The sequence below is a fragment of the Bufo gargarizans genome, chromosome 11 (genome assembly GCF_014858855.1).
Source record: "Bufo gargarizans isolate SCDJY-AF-19 chromosome 11, ASM1485885v1, whole genome shotgun sequence".
In the NCBI taxonomy this organism is placed as follows: Eukaryota; Metazoa; Chordata; class Amphibia; order Anura; family Bufonidae; genus Bufo; species Bufo gargarizans.
In genome coordinates, this window is record NC_058090.1 from 22,184,967 (window position 1) to 22,209,771 (window position 24,805).

General features: G+C 36.9%; 2 protein-coding genes across 7 annotated transcripts in view; both read right to left on the reverse strand.

Annotated features, from left to right (window-relative positions):
* Positions 1–24,805, reverse strand: part of HOXD3 (homeobox D3) — a 38,646-nt gene extending 13,841 nt beyond the window's left edge. For 4 of the 6 annotated variants that reach the window (XR_006387054.1, XM_044271854.1, XM_044271858.1 and 1 more), the window contains exons 1-2: positions 24,427–24,805; positions 7,778–7,807 (exon numbers count right to left, since the gene is read on the reverse strand). The gene's annotated coding sequence lies outside the window, so the exon portion shown is untranslated. Of the gene's footprint in view, positions 1–6,746; positions 6,801–7,777; positions 7,808–8,207; positions 8,342–24,426 lie in introns of those variants that run through there. The other 2 variants (XM_044271856.1, XM_044271855.1) reach the window with 2 other exon arrangements.
* Positions 1,544–4,761, reverse strand: HOXD4 (homeobox D4). The gene is made up of 2 exons (XM_044271861.1): positions 3,141–4,761; positions 1,544–2,718 (listed from the first exon to the last, which is right to left on the reverse strand). Exons 1-2 carry the CDS (start codon positions 3,547–3,549, stop codon positions 2,417–2,419), a joined length of 711 nt encoding a protein of 236 aa, XP_044127796.1. The 5' UTR covers positions 3,550–4,761; the 3' UTR covers positions 1,544–2,416.

Consider the following 24,805-nt stretch of genomic DNA (forward strand, 5'->3'; position numbering starts at 1 on the left):
GACTTATAGTTTTGGGGCCACTATGTTACTTCTCTACTTCATGGGTATTTTGAGACATTATACCTTGATATTTCACCAAAAGGCGGAGATGATATGGGACCACTGGGTCTATCTATTGCTAATAAATTGCAGGTATGATAATGATTGCCACATCCAACAGCAAGATACAAAGGTTAAGGAGACATTTTTCACATTCTTTTTTATTAAAATACAAAAGAACTGCAACACACAAGAGGTACTAATGACCTGATCCATGGTAGGTAATAGAAATGTGGTGCAAAGAGGAACACATCCTTGGTTTTTAGGTGCACACGTAGTATACATATGTGCATAGAGAGAAGAGCCTGCCCAACCCATGTCTTTTTTTCCCGTACCCCCTACTTCATATGTATAATCATAGGAGAATTTGGAAGTAGTTGACTTTGAATCTATTAGGCATTTAGACCTACACGAAATTTGCACAGGTTTTTAGATTTACACAGGTTTTTAACTACATCCTTTCTTTCTCTTTGTCTGTGTATATATATATATACACACACACACAGAACAGATATATATATATATATACACACACACACACACACAGAACATATATATATATATATATATATACACACAGAACATATATACATATATATATATATATATATATATATATATATATATATAGAACAGATAGATATAAGTTGCTTGATCCCGGTATTGTATCTCTGTACCTGGTGCATCCCTTTTATCAGGGTAAAACATGTACAAAGAAGTCTTTTAAACACAGAAAATCTAAAAGGCTTCTATGTCCAAAGTAGGGAGTTAAGGTCCAGGAGGTCAAGGGTTTAGAGGTCAGATCTCCCGGCTGAAATACAACTAATCGCATAGAAAATTTGTCCTCAGGATGAACCTATGGTTTTTGGCTGAGCAGAACTTTAGTAAAATACCTTTTCACCCTCTCTATGTGAAGCTGCTTCTCCCCTGTATGATCTGTCATAGGGACAAAGATGCCGCTCTAATACATGGATGAGACATCTCTAATATCATCTACAGCTATCAGCAGCCTGAGAACCCAGATCTCCAGCTCAGGAGCAAACAAAGAATTCCCCCATATCATCCTGTCAGTGTTTTACAGATGTATCAGCACATACTATATGACCCAGATAAGGATTCCTTACATACCCCATGTGCAATTAATTTCCTGTCCTTCTGCCTCTATTTATATTTTATGTATATTCAGCTACTGATTTCTACTCAAAAACTGTATTGTCACAAAATGCTGCAGTGGCTAAAATTTCTCCGACAATTTACCCTTTTAATTAAACAAAAAAAAAAAAAAGGACACATTTAAATGTATATATATCACCTGCATGTAATCGTGAATACCTCATTATTAGCAGAATTTTCACGTTTCCTAACTATCAGGACAAAAAGCTACTGTATCACCTGGAAAACAAACTATTTAGCATACAATACATTCCATTTTGACGGTGAACATTTTCACAATGGAAAAACCCCGAAATTTTCAACCTAAAGGAAGACTCAATCTACAATTGAATATAATAGAAGACTTTTTTATTTGTTGTATATTGCTACAGAAAATAATACAAATAAAACAGAATATGCTACATGTAACTGTACAGTTTACTATGACCTTTTATTCTCCCTGTGGATTTTTTCCCATAAAAATATCACATTTATCAAATTTCTCTTTAAAACGCAAAATTACATTTGGTCTACAAACTAAAATCCTATTTCAGGCATCTCATCCTAAACCCATCCATAAATATATAGAATAGTCAGAGCGAGCGTCCTCCATCCACACTATACATGAGAACAATTCTCCTTTGTGTATTTTTGGCTTTGTGGTTGTATTCTTATTATGATTATTTTGCTTGTGTTTTCTGAGATCAGGTCCCCTATAAATAAATAAGTGAATACACTTTACAAATAAAAATAAACCCGTTTTTTTTTTTCATAATAATAATTTTCCTGTAATTTGGTATGGTGTGATTTATAATACTGGCAGTATTCACAAAGAAGGAACAACGAAATCATGGCAGAGCTTTCCCATATGGTCCCCACATTTATGTTTTATCTCTCCCATTTCCTTGTTAACTCAATCATGCCCTGTGCTATCAGACAGAACATACAGACAGATTTACCTAAGACATATTTCCATAGATCTCATTGCAGGATCCTCATGGTGTGGGCAAGAAAAATAATAATATTAATAATAATAATAATAATAATAAAAATAAAAAAAGAAACATGTCCTCACAGTTTTTGATCTCCAGAATTAGATAGGTGTGAGCTCTCTAGTCCTCGAACAGGTTTACTTCTGAACATAGGAAGTCCTGGCAATATTTTATGTCATTACAGAGCAAGGATAATAAAAAGTAAAAATAAAAATAATCATTTGCCCTTCTTCCTATAAAGAGGTGAGGTCAGTCTGATGCTCCTTGGTGAGAGTTTGTATGTGCTGAGAAGGAGCAGATGAAGATCTCCCCTTTGTATTGGGCAACTTGTGGTCTTTCTTCCATTTCATCCTCCTGTTCTGGAACCAGATTTTTATTTGGCGCTCAGAGAGGCACAGACTGTGGGCAATTTCTATCCTGCGACGTCTGGTCAGATACCTGTTAAAATGAAATTCTTTTTCCAGTTCCAGAACTTGCTGCCTGGTATATGCAGTCCTGGAGCGCTTGGGTTCTCCTCCCGTGTAATTTGGGTTGACTAAAACAAAGCAATGATAATATACTTAATGAAATCTAATGTAATCACCCTATAAAATCTTAGACAATGCTACATTATATGTATATATATATATCTGGACAATGCTACTCTGTATAAAATATAATCATAGAATACTATATATATATATATATATATATATATATATATATACACAACACACACACAATATATATATATATATATGTATATACTACTTTACATAAGGCATGCACACACTTTGAGGATGGAGTTTGCTCCTTAGCAGAAACAACAAAGCCACATGGCCTATTCCCTCATCCATAAAAATTTATGACGAGTGTAATGGCTTCCTAGGCTTAAATGGCCATAAATAATATTTTCAGCAGCCTCCTAGCCTAGCTTGCTAGAATTTCACTCTGAATTGGGAAGAAGTTGCTGCTTACCTGAGTTGATATGGCTTTTCTTCATCCAGGGGTAGACTATTGCAGGCTGCTTGGAAAGACTTCCATTTTTAGGGTGCTGTTGTTGGCTGCAGGGTCTGGAGATCTGGGCAGGAGCTGGGCAGGGTTCCTCAGGAGCAGGGAAAGGGGTCTGTGGTTCCTGCCCATGGTGACCCCGTGGCTGCAATGCAGAAGAACCTGGTGCATGGTGGCTACAGCTGAAGGAGGACTCATCGCTGTAGTTTGGCCGGGAGGTGTAGATAGCTGGATGCTGGTTATAGTCAGAGCCCTGCTGGGAGCTGTAGAAATCAGGGGCTTGCTCTGCTAGGTAGCTGCTCTGCACATACTCCTCGCATGGAGGGAATTTAGGATCCACATACTTAGAGTTTACCATATAAGAACTCATGGCCATTAATTTCTCAGGATAGAAAATACTAATTTTTCTGCTCTTGTCTTTTTTTTCTTGCCTCCATAGAGCCCTCCTACTTGCTGTCAACTGAATAAAGTTAGGAGGCCATGTGACCAGGCCAGCCAATCACAGAGCAGGAAGTTTATCACTGGATTTTAATTGTAGCTCATAATTTTCAGAAAATAACAAAATAATATTGATTTAATTGGACCATTATGAACATTCCATCCCCTCTCCTGTTCTTAATCACACACTGCATGTAGTGCAAGAAGGTCTTCCCTGATGCTCATTATAGAACTGCATAGAATGACTAATAAGTATTTAAAAAAATCATCTTTTTACATAGATGATACCTCATATGTTAAGAGAATCTATGTCACAATCTGAGCTTTTTAAAACAGATAAAGATTGTGTATCTGTGATCTAATGTGAGAAGGTAGAGAGAGAGAGAGAGAGTGCTTATGTTGTCAGGGGGACATCAGGGGCTCTATAATATGTACAATGGACCTGTCTTGCCTTTGTCTTTCAAGGGGTCATCCAAAAGTTACCAGAATCAAGTCAGGTTGAAAATAAATTAGATAATCAGTAACTTGTGGTTTACTTTTCACAGGGTTCAATAAATTAAAAGGCAATTATTTCATATCCACCGAGATTTCTCAAAATTTCATTTTCTATTGAAGGTGCTTGAAGTTTTGTAATTTGTATAAGGCAATTGGAGCATAAATCCGCCCACAATACATGAATATGGTTTAAACTATGTAACTCTGCAGAAAATGATTATTATACAGCATTCAACTAAAGTATAAGACAAACATATAGAAAGGTTAGGTATATATGGGTATAATAGGAGTTTCATGATCAATGTACATGTAATTAGGGGATAGATAGTATATAGAATGAGGGTCAGATAGTTGAGGGTCAGATAGTAAATGTATAATAGGGGTGAAGGTATATATGAAAAAGCTAACCGTATGGATAGTCAAAGTATATCATATATATGATAGCTTAAGGAATGTATATGATATATATATACATATATATATATATATAGTGGATATAGTGAATAATAGGGGATAGACATGAGCTTAAGCACCAAAACTGGAAGAAATATTGGCTGCAGACTGAATGGAAATGATTATGACAATGAATATGTGATTATTATTCTCATATTTAGTGACTCGGAATGAACTCTAACTATTCAAGGTGAAGTCGACGTTTTTGCATCGACCATATATTCCCCTAGAATCGAATCTGTGACTATGTAGACACCACACAAATTCGGTTCTACAGGGTACATATAGACAACGTATATACAGTCCTTCTACCTAGTAGAGAAGTGTTCTAGAAATCACCTATAAATTACATATATGGCAAGAAAGATGGCAGGTATCAGAAAAGTACAAAGGGATAAGGTGGTATATATATATATATATATATATATATATATATATGTATATATATACTTTTTTTCGGTCTATATGCATATATTACATATATTTTATATATCTAGCTAAAAAACAAAAACCTTTAATGCAAATAAAAATAAAATAAACCTTAAAATCATAGCAGATAACCTGACTCTTCTATTGATCTCCACACCTCTTAAGAATCGTATTAAAATGACCTTATATTCTGTACAGGTTGTTTACTGGACGATTAAATGCTACTATGATCCACAAAATCCCAAAACAAGACAATATTTAATTGCAAAGCTGTAATTATCTAATACTACTACAATATATTGACACCCGAAATGCAAACAATGATGTCCTTAGATACAATGTAAAACCGTAAACATAAAGAATAGCACCTGCAGATGCAGCAGAGCCAAGGTGGTAAATACACCAAAGTTGAGATTATTTTATTTTGATTTTTTTGCATATCTCAACGTGATATTATGATGCATTTTTGCTTTTACTATTGAAACTTTATGCTCATTACATAAATCACCTGGGTCATTCAGTCCTACCATATCTATATCTACATAACCTAGAAACAGACACCCAGAAAGCACACAATAATACTATCTCATAGAAAAAATATAAATATAAATATAGTATATATATATATATATATATATATATATTTATTATATATATATATATATATATATATATATATATATACATATATATACACACACATACAATTCAAGACAAAAATAGACTACTATGAAACTATATCATCGACCTACATCCAGCAACTGTATAACATCAGTGTGTGGAAATGTCACAATATTTCAGTGGACAATCATTATCTATGAATACGAACATAAATATACAGAGAGCCTTACATACCAGTCAAGTTTCTGGTGAGAAGCCAACCTTTGCACTATGCCCAGAAATGAGTGTGGTAGCGTTTATGGTGAAGAGCAGGTCAGAGGGCATTAGCAAACATATCCCAAAGTTTCATTATTTTTAGTGCTAGACAGTCACACAACAGAGGACAAAAGTTCACGATGTGTTCCTGACCCATGTGCAAACTCAGTGTCCTCCCCTCTGCAGTAAGGCAAAAATCCTCCAAATTCCAACCATGAAGTCCTCCAAATTTGAGCCCAGCTTCACTTTATGTTATTAGGTAAGTGCTTTATGTCTAATGTGTATTATTTTTGTATTTTAGTTTTTATAGCCTATTCTGATGCAGTTATAGTTCAGATGTAAAAAGACATTATTATATTTGGAGGCATATTTACTGTGTGTGTAGTGACATAGATAGATATATAGTATATAGATAGATAGATATAGATAGAAGATAAATAAATATTAGATAGATAGATATGAGATGGATAGATAGATAATATAATTTATTTATCTCATATCTATAATCCGTCTATTTTCTATCTTATCTATGTCTATTTATCTATTATCTATCTCATATTTATCTATTTCCTATCTATATCTATATGCGCACACCTACTTTCTTTTACATCTAGACATTTATTTTCTATAATATAAAGTATGTAGTATGTGTAATCTAAAAGACCTTTGTATCTGTAACTCACAATTATTGTACCTATTACATATTTAACTTGATCTTATTCTCTAGAATTTTGCTCACCCTACTTTTTGCTATCAGCTAGCAGTGAGCTGACATTTTCATATTAGTTAGACGTTGTGACCTGCATTTCACCTTATGGGAAGACTTGCTCAGACAGGTCAAAGCCACAGAGTTATTGATGAACAAAAGCGTTAAATATTCACCTCCTGCTCCACTGCCCATAGAGCTGCTTTTGATCTAACCTCTTTTTCTGGGACCTAATTCATAGAAAAATGTATTATTCAATGTTTTATGTATTAAGATTCATCCCCTGTCACTGATGAAGATTTGAGATGCACAAGTCAGGTGGGGGCCTCAGTGACATTAAATAAGTGATCACATAATGAGAAATATATGACATTTCTATATTCATATTTGCATTCGTTTTTCTTTAAAAGGATATGTATAGAAAAACTACAACAATTTTAATTAGGGGAAGGAAGCAGAAAGAAACGAATATCGTATGTTAAATATTACTGTCCAGGTGGGTCCACTTTATAAGTATATATCGTGCAATTAAAATAAAAAATAAAAGCTAAAAATAATACAAATAAAATGAAAGCTGTCCTCAATGCAATGTAGAAAATATCCCTAGAAATCTGCTAATCCCGTTGTAAAGGTGCAGAAATGCAGCAGAGACTTTCCTACGATTTATGCACTTAAAATACGCAGGTCCTAATCCATTTACATTAATTCGAGCTATGCATCTGTACTATACTGAATATCATCACTCCTAACTGTGGGAGGCGCCATACAGTACAACAGACCAACAGGCAATGACTTATACTTCATTCAAAATCCAGCAAGACAGACATCTGGAAAATGTCCAGAATCAATAAAAGTCTTCCATATGATTACATCACTTCCAGTCAATACTGTACCCCATGAAAGAGTCCAGCCATATGTTATCATATAAAGTCCCAGAATGCACCAAGCTCATTTACATCCTCAATTGCCACCAAGTAATTCAATACCCACACCAACCATCTAGAAACCCCGAAACTATGTAATGCCTAAACAAGCTCAAGATTCCAAACAATCACATTAATATATATTATCACACATACATTGTATCACTTTGATACATAATACATTCCATCTTTTGTATTGATACATAATGTCACACTTGATACATTTTCTAATAGACAGAATTCTCTGGCAAATCACACTGTATGTATGAGAGCTGTATACTTACCCAACATGTCGATTCATGGTGTGTAATAACCTGTTGCCAAACAAACAAAACAATGAATGAATCTAGTGTAATATGAACATTGCAACAAAGGGTTAACAATGTAACAATATTAACATGAAATATATAACATAACATAAAATATACAATAATTATCACGAGGATTGCTAGCAGCAACATCATAAGCTGCCATGTATATGCACATTGCTCTCATTCGTTTAGTTCCATAAAATTGCCTCCAAGTTCACAGTTGAACCTGATCAGACATGATCACAGATCCTGAAGGTAGAACCTATATATGACACAGAAACATCACTTGCTCCTTTAGAGGGTCATGTATTTCATGGTAAAGTAAAGCAAGACCATCACAAGCACTTGTGTCTCCTGCTTCTGCTCCCACATCAAGCCCAGGATTACATGGAGAATCACTTACTTTCTATTCTTTCCTCTTTTTTCCTTCTTCTTCTTCTTGTAAAAGTGGATCCAGCAGATAGAAAGGCTTCAAGAGATCCAGGCAGAATGATCCTTTCTAAACACTGATCCTTATTACTACATGCAGGAACACAACGCATCTGCACTTGTATGCTGTTAAACTAATTTATGGTGGGAATTATATTTTAGCTTGTCAACTCTCAAGCCATAAAACAAAGTTTATTGGAATCACGTGTTCCCATCCAGCCAGTCAGGACTCATCTCAGTGGAACCATAAATAACCATCAGCTTTAAACTTCTATTCACTAGATTGAGATTCCCAGAAGTCTCTAATAGTAACACCAAATAAAAGAAGGAATATTTAAAAAGTGAAAGTTCTACTGCAGTGCAGATCATACAGAGCCAAGTGTAAGCTTCAGGGGAGGACTATCATACATACATGCTAAGAAGCTAGGATAGAAAGATAGATAAACAAACAGAAAGATTACATAGATAGACAGAAAGAGAACGAATAGATAGTAGGTAGATAGATAGATATTAGATAGATGTTAGATAGATAGATAGATAGATAGATAGACAGATAGATAAGCATATTTCTGGATTATAACCTTATTTATAAATACATGCAAACAGAAGAAAGAACATTTCTAATATCTCTGTTTTAGAAATTAATTAATTAATATTTTGTGTATTTTTTTAAGATTTTTTTCCTGGTGCATTATATATATATATATATATATATATATATATATATATATATATATTTCTGTGTTTTTCTTGTTTCTCATTCTTTTTCATTATCTTTTTTTCTTCCATGCAGGACCAGCAATATTGAAGATAGGAATCTGAGGAAGAATGCAGCCTTAAGGGAAATGCATGGGGCAAATGGGCTTTTTCTTAGTGCTTTAGGTGTCAATTGTAATTTACAAGCCAACAAACTGTTTACAGCTTCTAGTAGTGAGAAGATCTTTGAACTTTGGACGCTGGGAGGACTCTGGTGTAAAGTCATAAAACAAAATAGTGTGAATACCCAAGGTTTCACAAGAATGAATTTGGAGGGCAAGTGTGAAGGAGGAGACCCCAGGATACAGAAGAAGCACAATTTATCACACAATCCAGAAGCACCATATGTGAGGCTGAAGAGGGATCTCAATTATGATCCAGGAAATATATACCTCCAGTAACTAGATATGAAAAATATACATTTTGAGGCATTCATTACCCTTTATAATTAGATGTTAGGCACTTTGATACATTATGGACAGTTTACACTTGAGGCTAATCATAGATTTTTTTTATTTTTTCTCATTTCTTCACTAATTGGACCCGTTTGTTCAGTGGGTTTGTGAATATAAATTAAGCATTATAATTTTATGGAATTTGGGCTAAATTCAAGATTATATCTAAATATTTTTTTCTATAAAGCAATCCATTAATTGCCTGTTGTAGCCGCCACGAGTTTGCATATGCATGCATAATTCATAGCCTGGGTTTCCTCTGTGATTGAGGGGCATGAATAGTATAGTTATAGATCTCATCCTACATATTTTATTTATCAAGTTCACAGGTCTCAGTGTTTGCAGCTTTTTATTTTCCCTCCTTGCTCTCTCTCTACATAAAATCATTTAGTAGATGAAGAGTATTATTTCCTATGAAAGGTATTGCGATTAATGTATGTAATACTGTTTGAAGACAACTTTGCAAATAGGCAAAGCAGGTGCATTATTTCACTGGTGCATTAATTCTTGTCAGCAAAAGAGCTGCATTTTCAGCTATCTGTCAGACACCATTATATACATACATTTCTGCATTGTAAGACAGTACATGGCAGAAGCTTCTTCTACAGTTATCATTGAGCGGTTAAACTGATGCTAAGATATTAAAATACTTGGCTGAGTCTTGCATGAGTCTTAAAGATAATGAATACAAGACATTAGCTAAGATCACGTGCTTCCCATATCCCCCCCCCCCCCCCCCCCAGGTTAACCAAAGGGCAAGTCACACAGTAATTCACAGAATACAAGAGACTTGTCCAACAGCGCCTTCCTATGGGCACAAAAGGGAACTACACCATAAAACACTTGAACTTCAGTACATCTTTGACTTTACTCAAGGATTTGCTTGATTTTTGTAACCATTCCCTCTGCAAAGAAATTCTGGTATGAAAACTTTCATTGCTCTAAACAGTAATTGTTGAGCATGAATACCAATAGATCTCAGTGATGACTTCCTTTAATAGTTCAGTTTATAGTTAAGTTATGTGTCTCATAAAAAAATCAATTTCAACCATTTATTGTAAAATATAACACAGTTATCAGTGGATGCTCTTACAGCCTACTTACAGCTTTCTATGTTTTGGACTACTTTTATTTTGCTCTTAGCTCCCATATGTGTCCTTTGGTATTTGGACACTTTGGGCCAGATTTATCATTAGCTGAAATCAAAATAATGGAGTGAAAAAGTTGCAAATTTTTGCGCAATCGCTAAAACTACACAAACTTTTGCGACTTTTACTGGCTCTGCACTATGCTCGCCAGTTTTCTGAAAATGGGCGTGTTTTCTTATGTAAATGAATCTCTAGACAGATTTACTATTGCGACAATTTAAAAAAGTTGCAAAAAATTACGCAATTTCACTCCAGTGAGGACCATGCTTATCTTATGTGACTTTTTAATAGAACATGCGACTTTTTCGGAAAGACGTGCGACTTTTGTAAAGCCGCTTACTGAAGGATAAACTCTTACCGTCAAACCACATTTATCACAGTAATTAAGGACCATTAATAAATAAGTGAGTTTGGACATATGTAAAAGTGGTGTAAGATGTAAGTGTAATGATAAATGTGGCCCAAATTAGTATAACATTTGTAGTTTGTGTTTGTGAAATAGATGTGGTTTTTCAGATGCACCAAGTGCTACAAATAAATTCTCCACCGCTTGTCTTTTTGGAAAAATATTTTGTGAACCAGCACAGTTACGACCGGCCATTGGTCATTAGAGTGCTCTGTTTTCCCTAACAGGTGTGTGCCATGCTGGAGGTAATCCAAAGCATGGCAACATTACACAAAGGTTGTCCTTTAGCATTTCAACTAAGGGCAAAGTAGAAGGAGGGACAAGTCTGATCCGCTGCCAAAATGCACTAAATTAGAAGACAGGTTAAGTAGTCCAAGGCTGTTCAACTAACTGGAACATACTGGCTTGACAATGTCTGTTAGATGGGTACAATGGATCCATATGTGCTGTATGTTATCCCCATCCAGTTGGGTGTCAAAATCAAAGGTTTCAAGGCCCACCTCCTCTGGTGTTAATTCCAGACACTTTGTGATAAAAAAAAACTGCACATCTGATTCTCCTTCAACTTTTATATAAAAAGGTGAGACTAGTAATTTAATTATCTAATTTAATTAAATACTAAATAAATTCCGATTCGTATCAATGTGATCCTGCAAAAATTAAATTATTAAAACAAATATGTATAGACTGAGAATTTGCTATACATGGAGCTCTACAGGTTATGGATTTGGGAGAAATACTGCTGCACTCGATGTCCTCAATGCAATTGATAATTTATTGACCAAGAATGCAACGTTTCGACTACAATGAGTCTTTTTTCAAGCAGTGATCGCTCTGCTTTAAAAAGACTAACTGTAGTCGAAACGTTGGTCAATAAATTAGGAATTGCATTGAAGACATCGAGTGCTGCAGAATTTCTCCCAAATCCTTGATTGTTAGGGGCCTGCTGGGCTAAGGCCTAATACTGCTGGCACCCCCACTTTATTGACTGTCCAATTTGGATCTAACAGTAGTGCTGCTTAATTTTGGATAGCTCCAAAGGATATTCCACTAGGCCCAATGAACATGCAAAAATAACTGTGATGATTTTTTTTTTCTTTCAGTCTGATTTATCAGAGTCATTATGAACTATGACAATAACGTTTATACATTTTACAAATTCCAAATAAAACAAAGGGAGTATTCTCTACACTTCAAGGGTAATATGTGAGGTTTGATGGTTGAAACAGAATGTGAGAATGCGGTATAGTATCTTATAATATAATGGACTGTGTATGAATGTTAGGGCTTACAAAAAGTGGAGGAGATGCCTTAAGTAACTACTGAGAAAGTTACTTGCATCTTCTCACCTGTGCCCAAAAATTATGTTCTGGATTGGTATAATTAATGATTGTAAGTGTAACCAATTCACAAATGGACTGAGTCCTTGTACTTCCATATAATTGGTGGGCACCCGTATACATCTCCTACACAATGATCCACTGATTTTGCAATAAGAAAGAATAATATGATCTTTATACTACATCTCAAGCCTATACTATATATTTACTGTGTCCATGGGACAGTGTGTGTGTGTGTGTGTGTGTGTGTGGGGGGGGGGGGGGACAGAATGCTAAATGCTCATATACCTTCACCCTTATAGAGAGTCAAGTCACATTATTATGACCATCAGCTAATATCCAGAGTAACCCCCCCTGGTAGGTTGTCACAGGTATATAGGTTGTCACAGGTATACAGAGCCATGCTGACTGCAGTGTATCCCAGAGCTGCTGGAGGGGGCATCAGGGAGGATACATAGAGCGAACACAACAATTGATGTGGTCCCACAGATGCCCAATTGGGTTCAAGTTCGGGGAATTAGGGGAACAGGGTAGTACTTGGAAGTCTTGATTATGTTCTTGCAACCAATGTCAGACATTTACAGCCATGTGACATGAGCGATGATCTCACCCGCTCCAGGGAAGACAACCAGCATGTATGGGCGTACATGATCTGCAAGATAGACTTATACCCAAATCAGATAGACTTATATCCAAATCAGGAGAATGCCTGCCATGTTGAGGAATGGGGCCATAGAATGCCACAAGAACATTCCCCAGACCATAATGCTGCTACCATCAGCTTGTGTTCTTCCAGCAATGGTTGCAGGGTATTTGTTTTCTGATGTTTCTCGTCAGACTCACCAACATCCATCCATTCGATGAAGCAAAAAATGTGAATCATCGGAGAGGGAAACACTTTTCTGAGGCAAGTTCATTAGCAGAGGTGAAGTGAACATCCGTCTGCTTTGGAGCCCCATACACAGTAGGGTTCACTGATCTGTTGTTTTAGACATGTCTGGTAGCTCCCTGGTTCATTTTCGTGGTGAGCTGCTCCACTGTAGCATGCCTGTTTGCCCTCTTGCACCTTCGTAGCAGACATTCACCTCTCACATCAATGGTATGTGGTGCTCCACAGTTTCCCTTTGCTTATTTGCAGTGGTGCCATTTGTCTACTCATGATACCCTTTCACCAAGGCAGCAGCGAACAGTTTACAGTTTCAGAAATACTGCTACCCTTGGCCCAACAGCCAATATTCATCCCATTTTGCAATTCTCATAAATCACCCCTTTTACGCATGACAGCAAAGAGTGATATGTGTGCAGACAGCCTATCGCACACCTTATATACCCACCAAGACAGCTCACCACACTTGACTTCCTCCATGAGCTACGCGCTGCTGATGCTGAACCTAGGAAGTGGTCATAATAATGGGACTTGACTGTGCATAAAGTGAAAGGTACCCTATTGGGAACCAAGTTTGCAGATCATTGCCCATCAATTAGGGTTCTTTGCTTTTAGAAGTGAACTCTCATACAGCGATTAGTGATTAAAAGGTGAAAGGTGTTAAAAGAGTGTGGGTTTCTTATTTCCCTGGGCACTTGAAAGCAGTACCCTTGTATTGCCTGCTTTATATATGATCATATGTTTCAATTAGTTGTCATAATGACTTATTTGTGCATTCATATTTTATTCTGAAAGTTAGAGAACACATAGGAAAGGTGATGTGGCAAACTAGTAGATATTTAGAATTCATAGAAATGTACAATAACTTAACATATTGAAAGTTTAATAAAATTAACTACCTTTTTTTGGTCGTGATCTAAGTTATTCAAATTTTCTTAAATGAACACTAAGCAAATTCACAAAAAATATCCCAGCACTTCTTTCTTTAATCCATTTCTCCTATTTTGTCTAACCTACAATAAAGACTAAGAAAATATAAGAAATGTATTCTCTTCTCTGTATGCGTCATTTCTCTCCTCCTGCTCCTCGCTGTTTGTAATGTAAGACAACTGGCTGCAGCAGGAGCCTCCCTTCTCTGTTCTGCCTGCAGTAGGACATAAAGGTAATCAAGCCGTGCCCCTTGACTAAACCCTTCCCCCAAAATAGGAAAAACAGCTGGAATTTAACTTTTGTTCTATGCAGGATTTGTTCAAGACTAAATGTTTAAGGGACAGAAAATAATTCAGACTTGCAAACAGTGTAAGTTTATCATTAGTTTCCTTTTATCATTTATTTCTTAGGTTAGGTTTAGGTCTTATTTTAATTTTGATCGCCTTCTGCAAAAATAAATGTCTTACAGCTAAAAATAATCAACCAAAACCCCTAAGCCTAGTACAATGCAAAAATGTCTTGTCAACTTTCAGGACTCCCTTATTTCAGTTCAACATCTGCATGGCTTTTCTAAGTCCCCCCACGTGTTCCCATGGGTTTCTTACAGGTACTCTGGTTTCTTCCCACACCCCTAAGACATGCTGGCAGACAATGTAGATTGTAAGCTCCATTGAGGACAGGCAGTATTGATAAGGGCTGTAAAGCACTCCAGAATAAGTTGGCACTATATAAGCGAAGAAAATAAAAATAAATACAATTGTAACACATTGAATCTGCCTTTTAAAGGGGGTATCCCATCAGGGTAAGCAATGCCCATAAACCATAGTAGGGGATAATAATTTCATAAAGGGAGTCCTCTACTCAGGACCTCTCTTTATTAGCAAGAATTATCTCTCACTCTAGAGAACTTAGCACAACCATGTATTACATAATACTTATTGATTTAAATAGGAGTCATGTATTACTACATTTTCCTTGTACGGTTGCTGAGCTGATCAGAATGGTCTTGTTGCAGGAGCCTCTTTTGATCATCTGTTATCACCAGACGTTCCAGCAGGACTCATGTTGATCAGCTTCCCAACAGTGAGATGCCAAACAAAATAGGACATGTTTAATAATTTATCAAAACCACACAGTACGATGATGTTACCTGACTTAAAGGGGGTTTTCCAATATTTTTTAAAACCAGCACCTGGATCTGAATATTTTTGCAATTGCAGGTAATTAAACATTTAGTATAGGCACTGAGTTATTCATTGAAATCTATGTGTTTAGCGCCACCTGCTGTTTGCTCTTTTTCTAATTCCTCTGTCCTGCTCATTGAGATGGAAGCACATGCTCAGTTCCATGAGAAACGACATTCCCCAATAAATCTAGCAGAATAGTTGGACCAATGAATGTGGAGATCTCTGGATCTATGTGAGGTACAGGGCTAGTTCTAGTTTGTTAGAAAGAGATTGTCACATACTATATGATGTTTGTTTTTTTATTTTTTTACATTAAACATGTGATAAACCCTTTAAATTGGATTTCAAGATCTTGGGGCTGGTATGACTCATAATTCAAAGCACAATTTGTTACAATTTCAGGTGCTAAGAATGCTGCCAATTCCAAATTCATAACTTGGATATGGGAATCAAGTGAACAAGAATTTAATTTGCTTGACTTCCACACTGGATCCTCAGTTTGGAAATTCATATCTGAATTATAAAATTTAATTTGACAGAATTGAGTTGTTTTTTGTTTAGTTTTTTTTTTACATATTTGTTATTCAATTAGTATCTAAACTGGCTTATGTATGAAGAATTAGGTTTCCATTCTGAAAAGAGGAAGTAACTATACCACAAAGGATTTACCTAGCTTAGTACCAACCCAGTGGAGCAGCCTAAAGGCCCCATCACATATGGTGACCCCGCTCAGTATCTCTCTGGCATGGTGCAGAACGGACCTCTTGGTTTTCTATGGGATTGTTCATTTTAATTCGGTGTATCAGTTGTGATGTCTGATGTCAAAAATGGCTGGAGAAGGGAGGGAAAGGGAAGGAAGGGAAAGGAAAGAAGGAAAGGAGAAGGGGAAGGAGAGAAATAAAATACAACAAGAAGAAAAGCACCAAAGAAGAAGAAAAAACACACCAAATTGCTCAAAATAACATAAGCAAAAGCCTCTGGCTACAATTGTGTTGGTCAGAGGGTACCAACAAAGGATACCAACACATATACCATATACATGCCATCCTGGTGTACGTTTGTGCACAGACATATATATATATATATATATATATATCAGTTATGTCCAGCTCCACTAAAATACTGGCTGGACACAACTGATATACGTGCACCCAGCCTTAGGCTAGGACCACTCACTAGATAGCTGTTGGCTGAATGCTTGTTTGGTTGACTCTCCATATACATCGATGCTTAAATAGGAGATGTCCCCTCTCATGACATGTCTGTCTTAGTTACTGCTTGCATTCCCCATGTAATAACAATTCAGGAACATCTATTCTTATGACTCTGTGTTGTGCCATTCCTCTATTATTCTTTCTAGATGTTTACAAATAAATTGCCAGCAGTCTACAGTAAAGGTATTGCTGCATATTACCAGTAGCGGGTGAGCCTTACTAAATCAGTGTCTAATCCCTGCTGCTGGTGTCCGATGGTGCACTCCCCCCCCCCCCCCGCCCAACTGGTAACACCCATCTGTATCTTTACTGCAAGCTGCTAGCAATTAATATATAAACTTGTAGTAGAAATAACAAAGGAATTCTATAACATAAAGTCATAAGAATAGATGCTCTAGAATTATTGCATGGGGGATACAAGTAGTTATTAAAACAGACATGTCAGGAGAGATGACAGGCTCTCTTTAGTAGTAAGAGGGGAATGTGCAGCTGCCATACACTTCTGGCAGAGGATTATCTCCCCTTAGAACAAAAGGATTGGGCAGGTTTTAATCTAACAGCCATAAGGGGAGAGTATGGACACACCCAAACACATTAGATCATCAGCAGGTCCTGGCAAAATAGTAACAATTATATCATTATAACAGTATATCACTGATTTTTAATGATTGTGCTGCTGAAAGCAATATTGCTGTCAGGATCACTATTGGTACATATAAATGCTGCTTGCAGCGACATTTACATTTCCAATATGAATAGCTCTCACAACTGAATTATTCCTTCTGAGAAGACTCCCACCCCACTGATCATATGACAATCATGGATTCAGCTTATTTTGCCTCTGGTAAAACAGATATTACTGGCGGAATCTCTGTGCCGCCTCTCATTTTCCCATCAGCAGCCACAGTAGAAGAAATGACTGGCCATGTGATACGTGTCTGGATCAAGTCCCCAGTCTGGCAGCTCTCCACTCTGGCTCATAGAGAAAAGTAACAAGTCTACAATATAGGCATGCAGCTGCCATAATGGAACATGTGCAATTTTTAAAGGGATTCTCCAGGAATGATTTTAAATGGCTGCCAGCGACCTGCCCTAGAATGTGAGCAGGACTGGTTGCCTCCACTTGCAGAGCTGCCTAGGAGGGTGTGGGGTCGGGATCTCACTACATGATACCCTGCTCTACAATAGGTAGTAATTATCTACATTTAATATGCCATCATGGCTGAGCAGCCTGACAGGAACACTCACCAGTATGTAGTATATGCAGGTGCCAGAGCATAATATATAGTGAGGCCCCACCTCCTTATATAAGTTACGATACGAGTCATGATAACTGCAAACAATTGTACACATATAAATATGTCAAAAGCCACAAAATCTTAATTGTTTTTCTTGTTTGGCAGCCAACATTTTTAACATGTCTGATAAGTTTTGATTTGAAACAATCAGATTATTTACAAGCAACTGTATTGCTATAAGTGGACATCAGTTCGCATAACATTATATTGTACAAATTCACCTTTAAAATGGTGCTACCATTAGTTAAAAGTCAACCTAAGGAGGGCCAGTCTACTCTCTTAAAATGTTTGTTTCAGTAAACACATGTAACCCCCATGAAATAGCAATTATGGATCATATTTTTACACAAATTTGTGGTAGTACAATTCTCCTTTTCAAATGAGTGTGTCCCTACACTGTCAGCACTGATGTAGGAAAGCACCTCCAAATGGTATCTCCCAGCTGTCAGTTTATTAATAAAATTCTATCAAGAAATAAAAAAAAAAGGAATGGCACAACAAAGAGGCCAACATTTACTAAAGTGGCTGCACCTAGCATTTGTCTTGAAATGTGCCAAAAGGTGGTACAATCTGGTACATTTTGGTTTTAGACCTATTTATGAAGCAAATAGGTCAAAAAAATAATAATACACCACGCCTAGTTGGCCAAAGAGGGTGTGACTTAGTGGGAAAGGCATGTGACAGTGCTAAAGGGGTGTGGTCTAAAAAGTGGAAAAGTGGGTGTGGGAAAAGATGCAAGAATTTGCACCAAAATGTTGTCATAAAGTAAGCTAACGTTACATGTAAATTAATTGATATAAGAAAAGCAACAGATGCTTTAGATTAGTTATTTCATAGAAAAAACTATTATTTACTTAGGGTACTTTTACACTTGCGGCAGAGTGATCCGGCAAGCAGTTCCGTCGCCGGAACTGCCTGCCGGATCCGTCAAAACGTATGCCAACTGATGGCATTTGTAAGACGGATCAGCATCCTGATCCGACTTACAAATGCATTGAAATGTCGGATCCATCTTTCCGGTGTTATCCGGAAAAACGGATCCGACATTTATTTTTTCCACCTTTTTTTTTCGGTCTGCGCATGCGCAGACCGGAAGGGCGGATCCGTGATTCTGGGATTTTGAATGCCGGATCCGGCACTAATACATTCTTTTGGAAAAAATGCCGGATCCGGCATTCAGGCAAGTGTTCAGTTTTTTGGGCCGGAGATAAAACTGTAGCATGCTGCGGTATTATCTCCGTCCTGATCAGTCAAAAAGACTGAACTGAAGACATCCTGATGCATCCTGAACGGATTACTCAGATTGCATTAGGATAAAACTGATCAGTTCTTTTCCGGTATAGAGCCGCTAGGATGGAACTCAATGCCGGAAAAGAAAAACGCTAGTGTGAAAGTGCCCTAAAACAGACATGTCAGGAGTTGTGAGAAGTCCAAAACAGTGAATATATGTGCACAATAGTTCATGGTGGCCAATGACCAACTGATATCAGGCATAAAGCCGATTACTCTTTTTGGATTCTTTTTTTTTTCAGCAGGTCATCGACTGAGACTATTTACATATGATATAAACAGATAATAGGTTGCCAGTTTGCACCTGTACATTTTCTACTGTTTACAAACATGTCCCTGTTCTCCCAGTTCAGTTTGGCATCTTGATCATTTCAAACCATCTGACATACAGTTGATCATCTATATGGCGGCCGGTGATAATCTGAAATAGATGGCCAGCTTCCGGAAATCAACGATATATAGGAATATAGAGATATAGATAAATGGAGACAGATAAATTACATAAATGAAACAAAGAAATGTGCAGCACTCCACTGAAGTCCAATGTAAAGTGGTTAAAGGTATAATGGATGGGGGGGGGGGGGCGTCCTACCACTGAGACCCCCACTAATCTCAAGAATGGAGACCCCTTAACCCTTGTAGCACCCCAAAATGAATGGAGCAGCAGGTTGGACATGCAAACTGCCTTGCATGCTACATTAATCTGTATGGGAGTTCCGGAAATAGCTGAGCAGTGTACTCGGTTGTCTCTGGAACTCCCCTAGAGATGAATGGAATGACAATTTGCATGTTCAACCTGCCACTCCTTTCATTCTTGGGGGGGGGGGGGGGGCTCTGAGGTGTATGGAGTATGGGGGTTCCTGTTCTCGTGATCATGGGGGTCCCAGATTAATTTTTAATAGATAGACAGAGAGATAGATAGATAGATAGATAGATAGATAACAAAATTCAAAAATGACAGCAGCACATTCAGTAAGTGATGGGGTGCAATCCCTTTTGGAGAATAGGCTATGCTCGCTTGACAAAGGCCTCATCGTGCTGGGCTGCAACGTTGCCTTGGGGAATAAACAGGTCCAACACCCATTCACCTGGCTTGGAGTTGTGCCTCATTTTTGTATTTTTAGATAGATAGATAAAAAGGACTAGAGATAGAGGTCATGTTTAAATTAGAGACTTTCATCTGGTGAAACAAGCCAGTTTTCTGGCAGTGATTCAAGCACCTAGGCTACAGGACAGAAATCTGTTTATGTTTTACTCTGTCAGAAAAGGAATCTATACCCCAATGAGGATTGTGTGCAAACTATTACAAGATTCTCGATAAACATTCTTCAGTGTTCTACAGAGGAAACCCTGGTTATTTTACACACAGCTATGATACTAAAGAGATCAGAGTTACACTTTGAAAATTCCAGAATGTCAACCTAGAGATTGATGATTGATTATCTACAGACCAGGAAGCTCAGGAGCTACAACAATGTGATCTTCTTCTACTTATGGGTCAGGCCTGCAGCTCAGATGGTCCCAATTGCAATAACTGCAGTAAAATACACACTACAGTAAAGGTATATTTCTATCCCCTCCAGAAATGTGTAAAGTAACTTTATTCCCTGTTGAAATTATTTATGTGTTTCTATGTATGTAATCTATGTATGATATGTGCCTAGCACATTGTAATATATTTCTACAAAGGTCTAGAGAACAGACTGTGGGATCTGTAAAAGAACATCAGAACAGAAACCCCTCTTGTATCTCACCCTACATTGTCATGAAAATGACTGTAGGGTAGCATAGCTCAGAGTGGGTTCATACAACTTAGTGGGAAGAGAGTAGGCATGGTAGTAGGCATGTTGAAATGTATGCCCTTTTATTATATAAGAAAGTGGAATGCACATAAATGAGTTAAGCTTGTGAACCCAAAGGGTACATTCACATTTGCTTATCTTCATGTGTCAAATCAGGTTCTTTTTTTTTTTTTATCACTGAGTGTAAAACCTGCCTTTTTCTTAAAGCTCCATGGAATGACCTTGGTGCAATGTAGCCCAGCCTATTATAGTACATCACTGGTGGGAGTAAAATATCTACATCTACTTTTTTGTTTTGTAATGTAAAGAAAAATATGCTGAGAAAGAAGCACCAGGGGGACAAAGAGGTTAGAGGGTGAAATTGGCCCGAGGGTGCATGCACACTTGCATAATATGTATTTATCAATAAATAAATAAATAACTAAGTTTGGATGCATCAATGAATTCTATTTACTTCAAGTGATCTTGTTAACATCAGTCATATAAGTTCCATCATTACTTCTCATCATGCTCCATGCTCTCTGTAAGCAGTATGAATAATACAATGCATCTTGACATTTTGGATAGGTATCCACTAAGGCCACTTCACACTATTATGCCATTGAAAATATGTTTTCAGTAGAACTCCATTTTGGTCCCAAACTGCAAAAAAATGTACTGTAACATTTGCACCTTATAATGAAATGCTGCATGGCATGGGTTTCTGTCTACTGAGGTAAGACTCCACTGGGGCAGTTCCCTGTGGCCTTTTTTTTTTATTTCAGTGCCAGAGAGAACAATGGGCACTGCCTACCTGCAGATCTGAGACTGCTGCTCCATTCTGACTAGGCTGTTAGTATTGCAAACAATGGGATGACCAATGTTGAACAGCACTATAGAATTATCAAAATGTTCAGTTAGGTTATTCTTACATGACATCAGTTACTTTCCTTCACTATACACCCATACACCCCCCCCCCCCCCCTCTTACAAAGAGACCCAATAAAATGCCAACTGACACATTTTTATCGTTATCCATTTTTATGAGTTCCAACTTCCAATGTAATAAAATGAGCAGCCAAGCATTTTTGGGTTCTTTCATTAGTTTTATTTTACAACATTTAGCATCTGTTTTGTTAAACTCTTCGCTATTGCTTAAGAAATAAAATTGTTTCAACATACAATGTCTCATTCTTTCCCATTCTATTTGTCTCTCTAAGGATTGTGCCAATATTTGACAATAGCTATGGTTTGCTCATTCGGGTCTATTATCAAATGTAATGCATCTACCAGCAAGCCACATCTCTCTTTATATAATAGATGCATACATACATGTATTCCATTTAGCTCATCTTTAAATATGTTGAACTATCAAAGTCTACCTATCTAGTATCTATCTGTCTATTATCTATCAATCTATCCATCGTCCAATCATTTGTTTGTGTTTCCATTTTAGATATTTCAACAACAGCATATGCAAGATACAATAAGTACACCTTGTGATTATACCAACATACCAGTACAATTACCAAGAGTGCTGACACATTATGGAAAAAATGGCATTCCATAAAAATGTTGGAGTGAATATACAGTGACTATATTCTACTTTATAATGTACCTCTTCAAATCTATCTATCAATATATCTCTCTGCCTTTATATGTTTTAATCTTCATATGTTCCATTCTGTCTGAAGAATGCTGTAGTCTACCTCCATGACTACTTTTATGCAACTGAACTAAGGTATTAAACAATGGAATAGAAGGAAGTAATTAGAGGTTTCTAGTGATCATGACTCTGCAGGAAAGGGATGTAATGACACTTCTTATTGCCCATATTGCCCCTTTCAGGAGATTTGCAGTGTGTGTCTGTGTAAAAACTGGTAAATTCCTTTGTCTACTTTGTGAAGTGCTTTATTGCTGATTGCACCACATCGCCACTAGTGTGAATGGAGGCTTCCTTTTCTCTTGAACTTCCTCTATTTCCTGTGATGCTGCCAGCTGCTCTGTTCTGCCGCAGTGCAGAGGGGCAGTAAATACCTTTCCCAGCTGTCTGACAAACATGGCTGAAATGCTTTCTTTGTTCTGCTTTTCCTGCAGCATAACCTAATAGTCAAATATTACTACGCTGCACATTGGAAGCCATACTGCAAGGCAACATTGTACACATAGCATCCAATCCATTATAGATACAGTATACAAAATAATCAGAAAAAAAACGTTAGACAGAGAATTAGAAGTGTACTTGGATAGAGATAGATAGATAGATAGATAGATAGATAGATATTAGAAAAGTAGATAGATAGATAGATAGATAGATAGATAGATAGATAGACAGGCAGACATAGATAGACAGAGATAGATAGATATTAGAAAAGTAGATAGATAGATAGATAGATAGATAGTTAGATATACAGATATTAGAAAAGTAGATAGATAGATAGTTAGATATACAGACATTAGAAAAGTAGATAGATTGATAGATAGATAGATAGATAGATAGATAGTTAGATATACAGACATTAGAAAAGTAGATAGATTGATAGATCGACATTACAAAATCAGATAAAGATAGATAGATAGACAGATATAAAGATAATTAGACCAATACACTGTTTCCCAAAAAATCGATGTCAATTACACCATATGCAAAGATCTATACAATAAAAAGCATGCTGGTTACTCCCGAATATTCTCATATTGCAAAGTGACCAGATTGCGTTGCTATTTTTTTCCGGACAGGTCTGCACTGTCACTGCTCAACATGGAGGTGGAAGATATTTGTGAGGATTCATTTTCTGCAGACAGATACAAGCAGATAGGGACTCGATTGTAGTCGTTTACACTAATATTGGCCACCATATAGAATACGATTATTTACAGCAACTGAAATAATAATGAAACCTTGCCAACAGGTAGTGTAACCACCAGTGTGCCTGCAGTGACGTATGTTCATAAAATATACCCTTAGTAAACTGAAATACAATACAACAAATGGCAAAAGCTTTCAAATGCATCAATAGGTGCAAATCTTGGCAGTATGTAGCAATATTTCTAAATTATTTCACCTCACATATCTATTATAATGCAACGCATAGTTTGCAACCACATAGAGAAACATGCGCATTTTCCAACAAGCAATCCACCCCTACATGAAAGGATTGTCTGCATAACTATATATATATATATATATATATATATATATATATATATATATACACAAACACACACATTTATAGATGATAGATGCATGCATATTATACAATAGCCAACAGTTTACAAATTACAGCCTACTACAAAAAATAAATAAAAATAATGCTGTAAACTACCCAGCAATGCATTGTATTGAACAGTATTTTATGTATTCCTTTCTATGCATGCTGTGTGAGCTGTGGTCTACATAAAGTCCAGAAGCCCTGCACGCAGACTAGTGTGGCTGGATAGAAAACAGTAGAAGGTGCTGCACAGATGGAAGTAGGAACTGTAAATAGCATCCAGCACTTACCCTTGCTGAGCACAGGCAGGCAGGCAGGGATGGGGATGGAGCTGTAATCCATGTGGCATTTTAGTGGTTACCAGACTACAATCTAGTTGTGAATGCTTTTCCAGATTCCTTCTGTATTGCACCAGTAGAGAAACTTCCTCAGTGGGAAGGAGCATCAGACTGATCATTCACTGGTGCTGGTGACTCTGGGAAGGGATCAGCAGCATAAAACAAACCACAACAGGAAGCAGGAGATAAAATAAAAGGAGGGGGGGTCTGCTCTGCATCATACATAATACTACATGCACTTCATCTGAGACAAAGGTTACAAAAAGAAGGTTTGAGACTCTCTAAAGGCAGAAGGCTGCAAAAATCATCCAGGGAACCCAGGCAAAAGGCC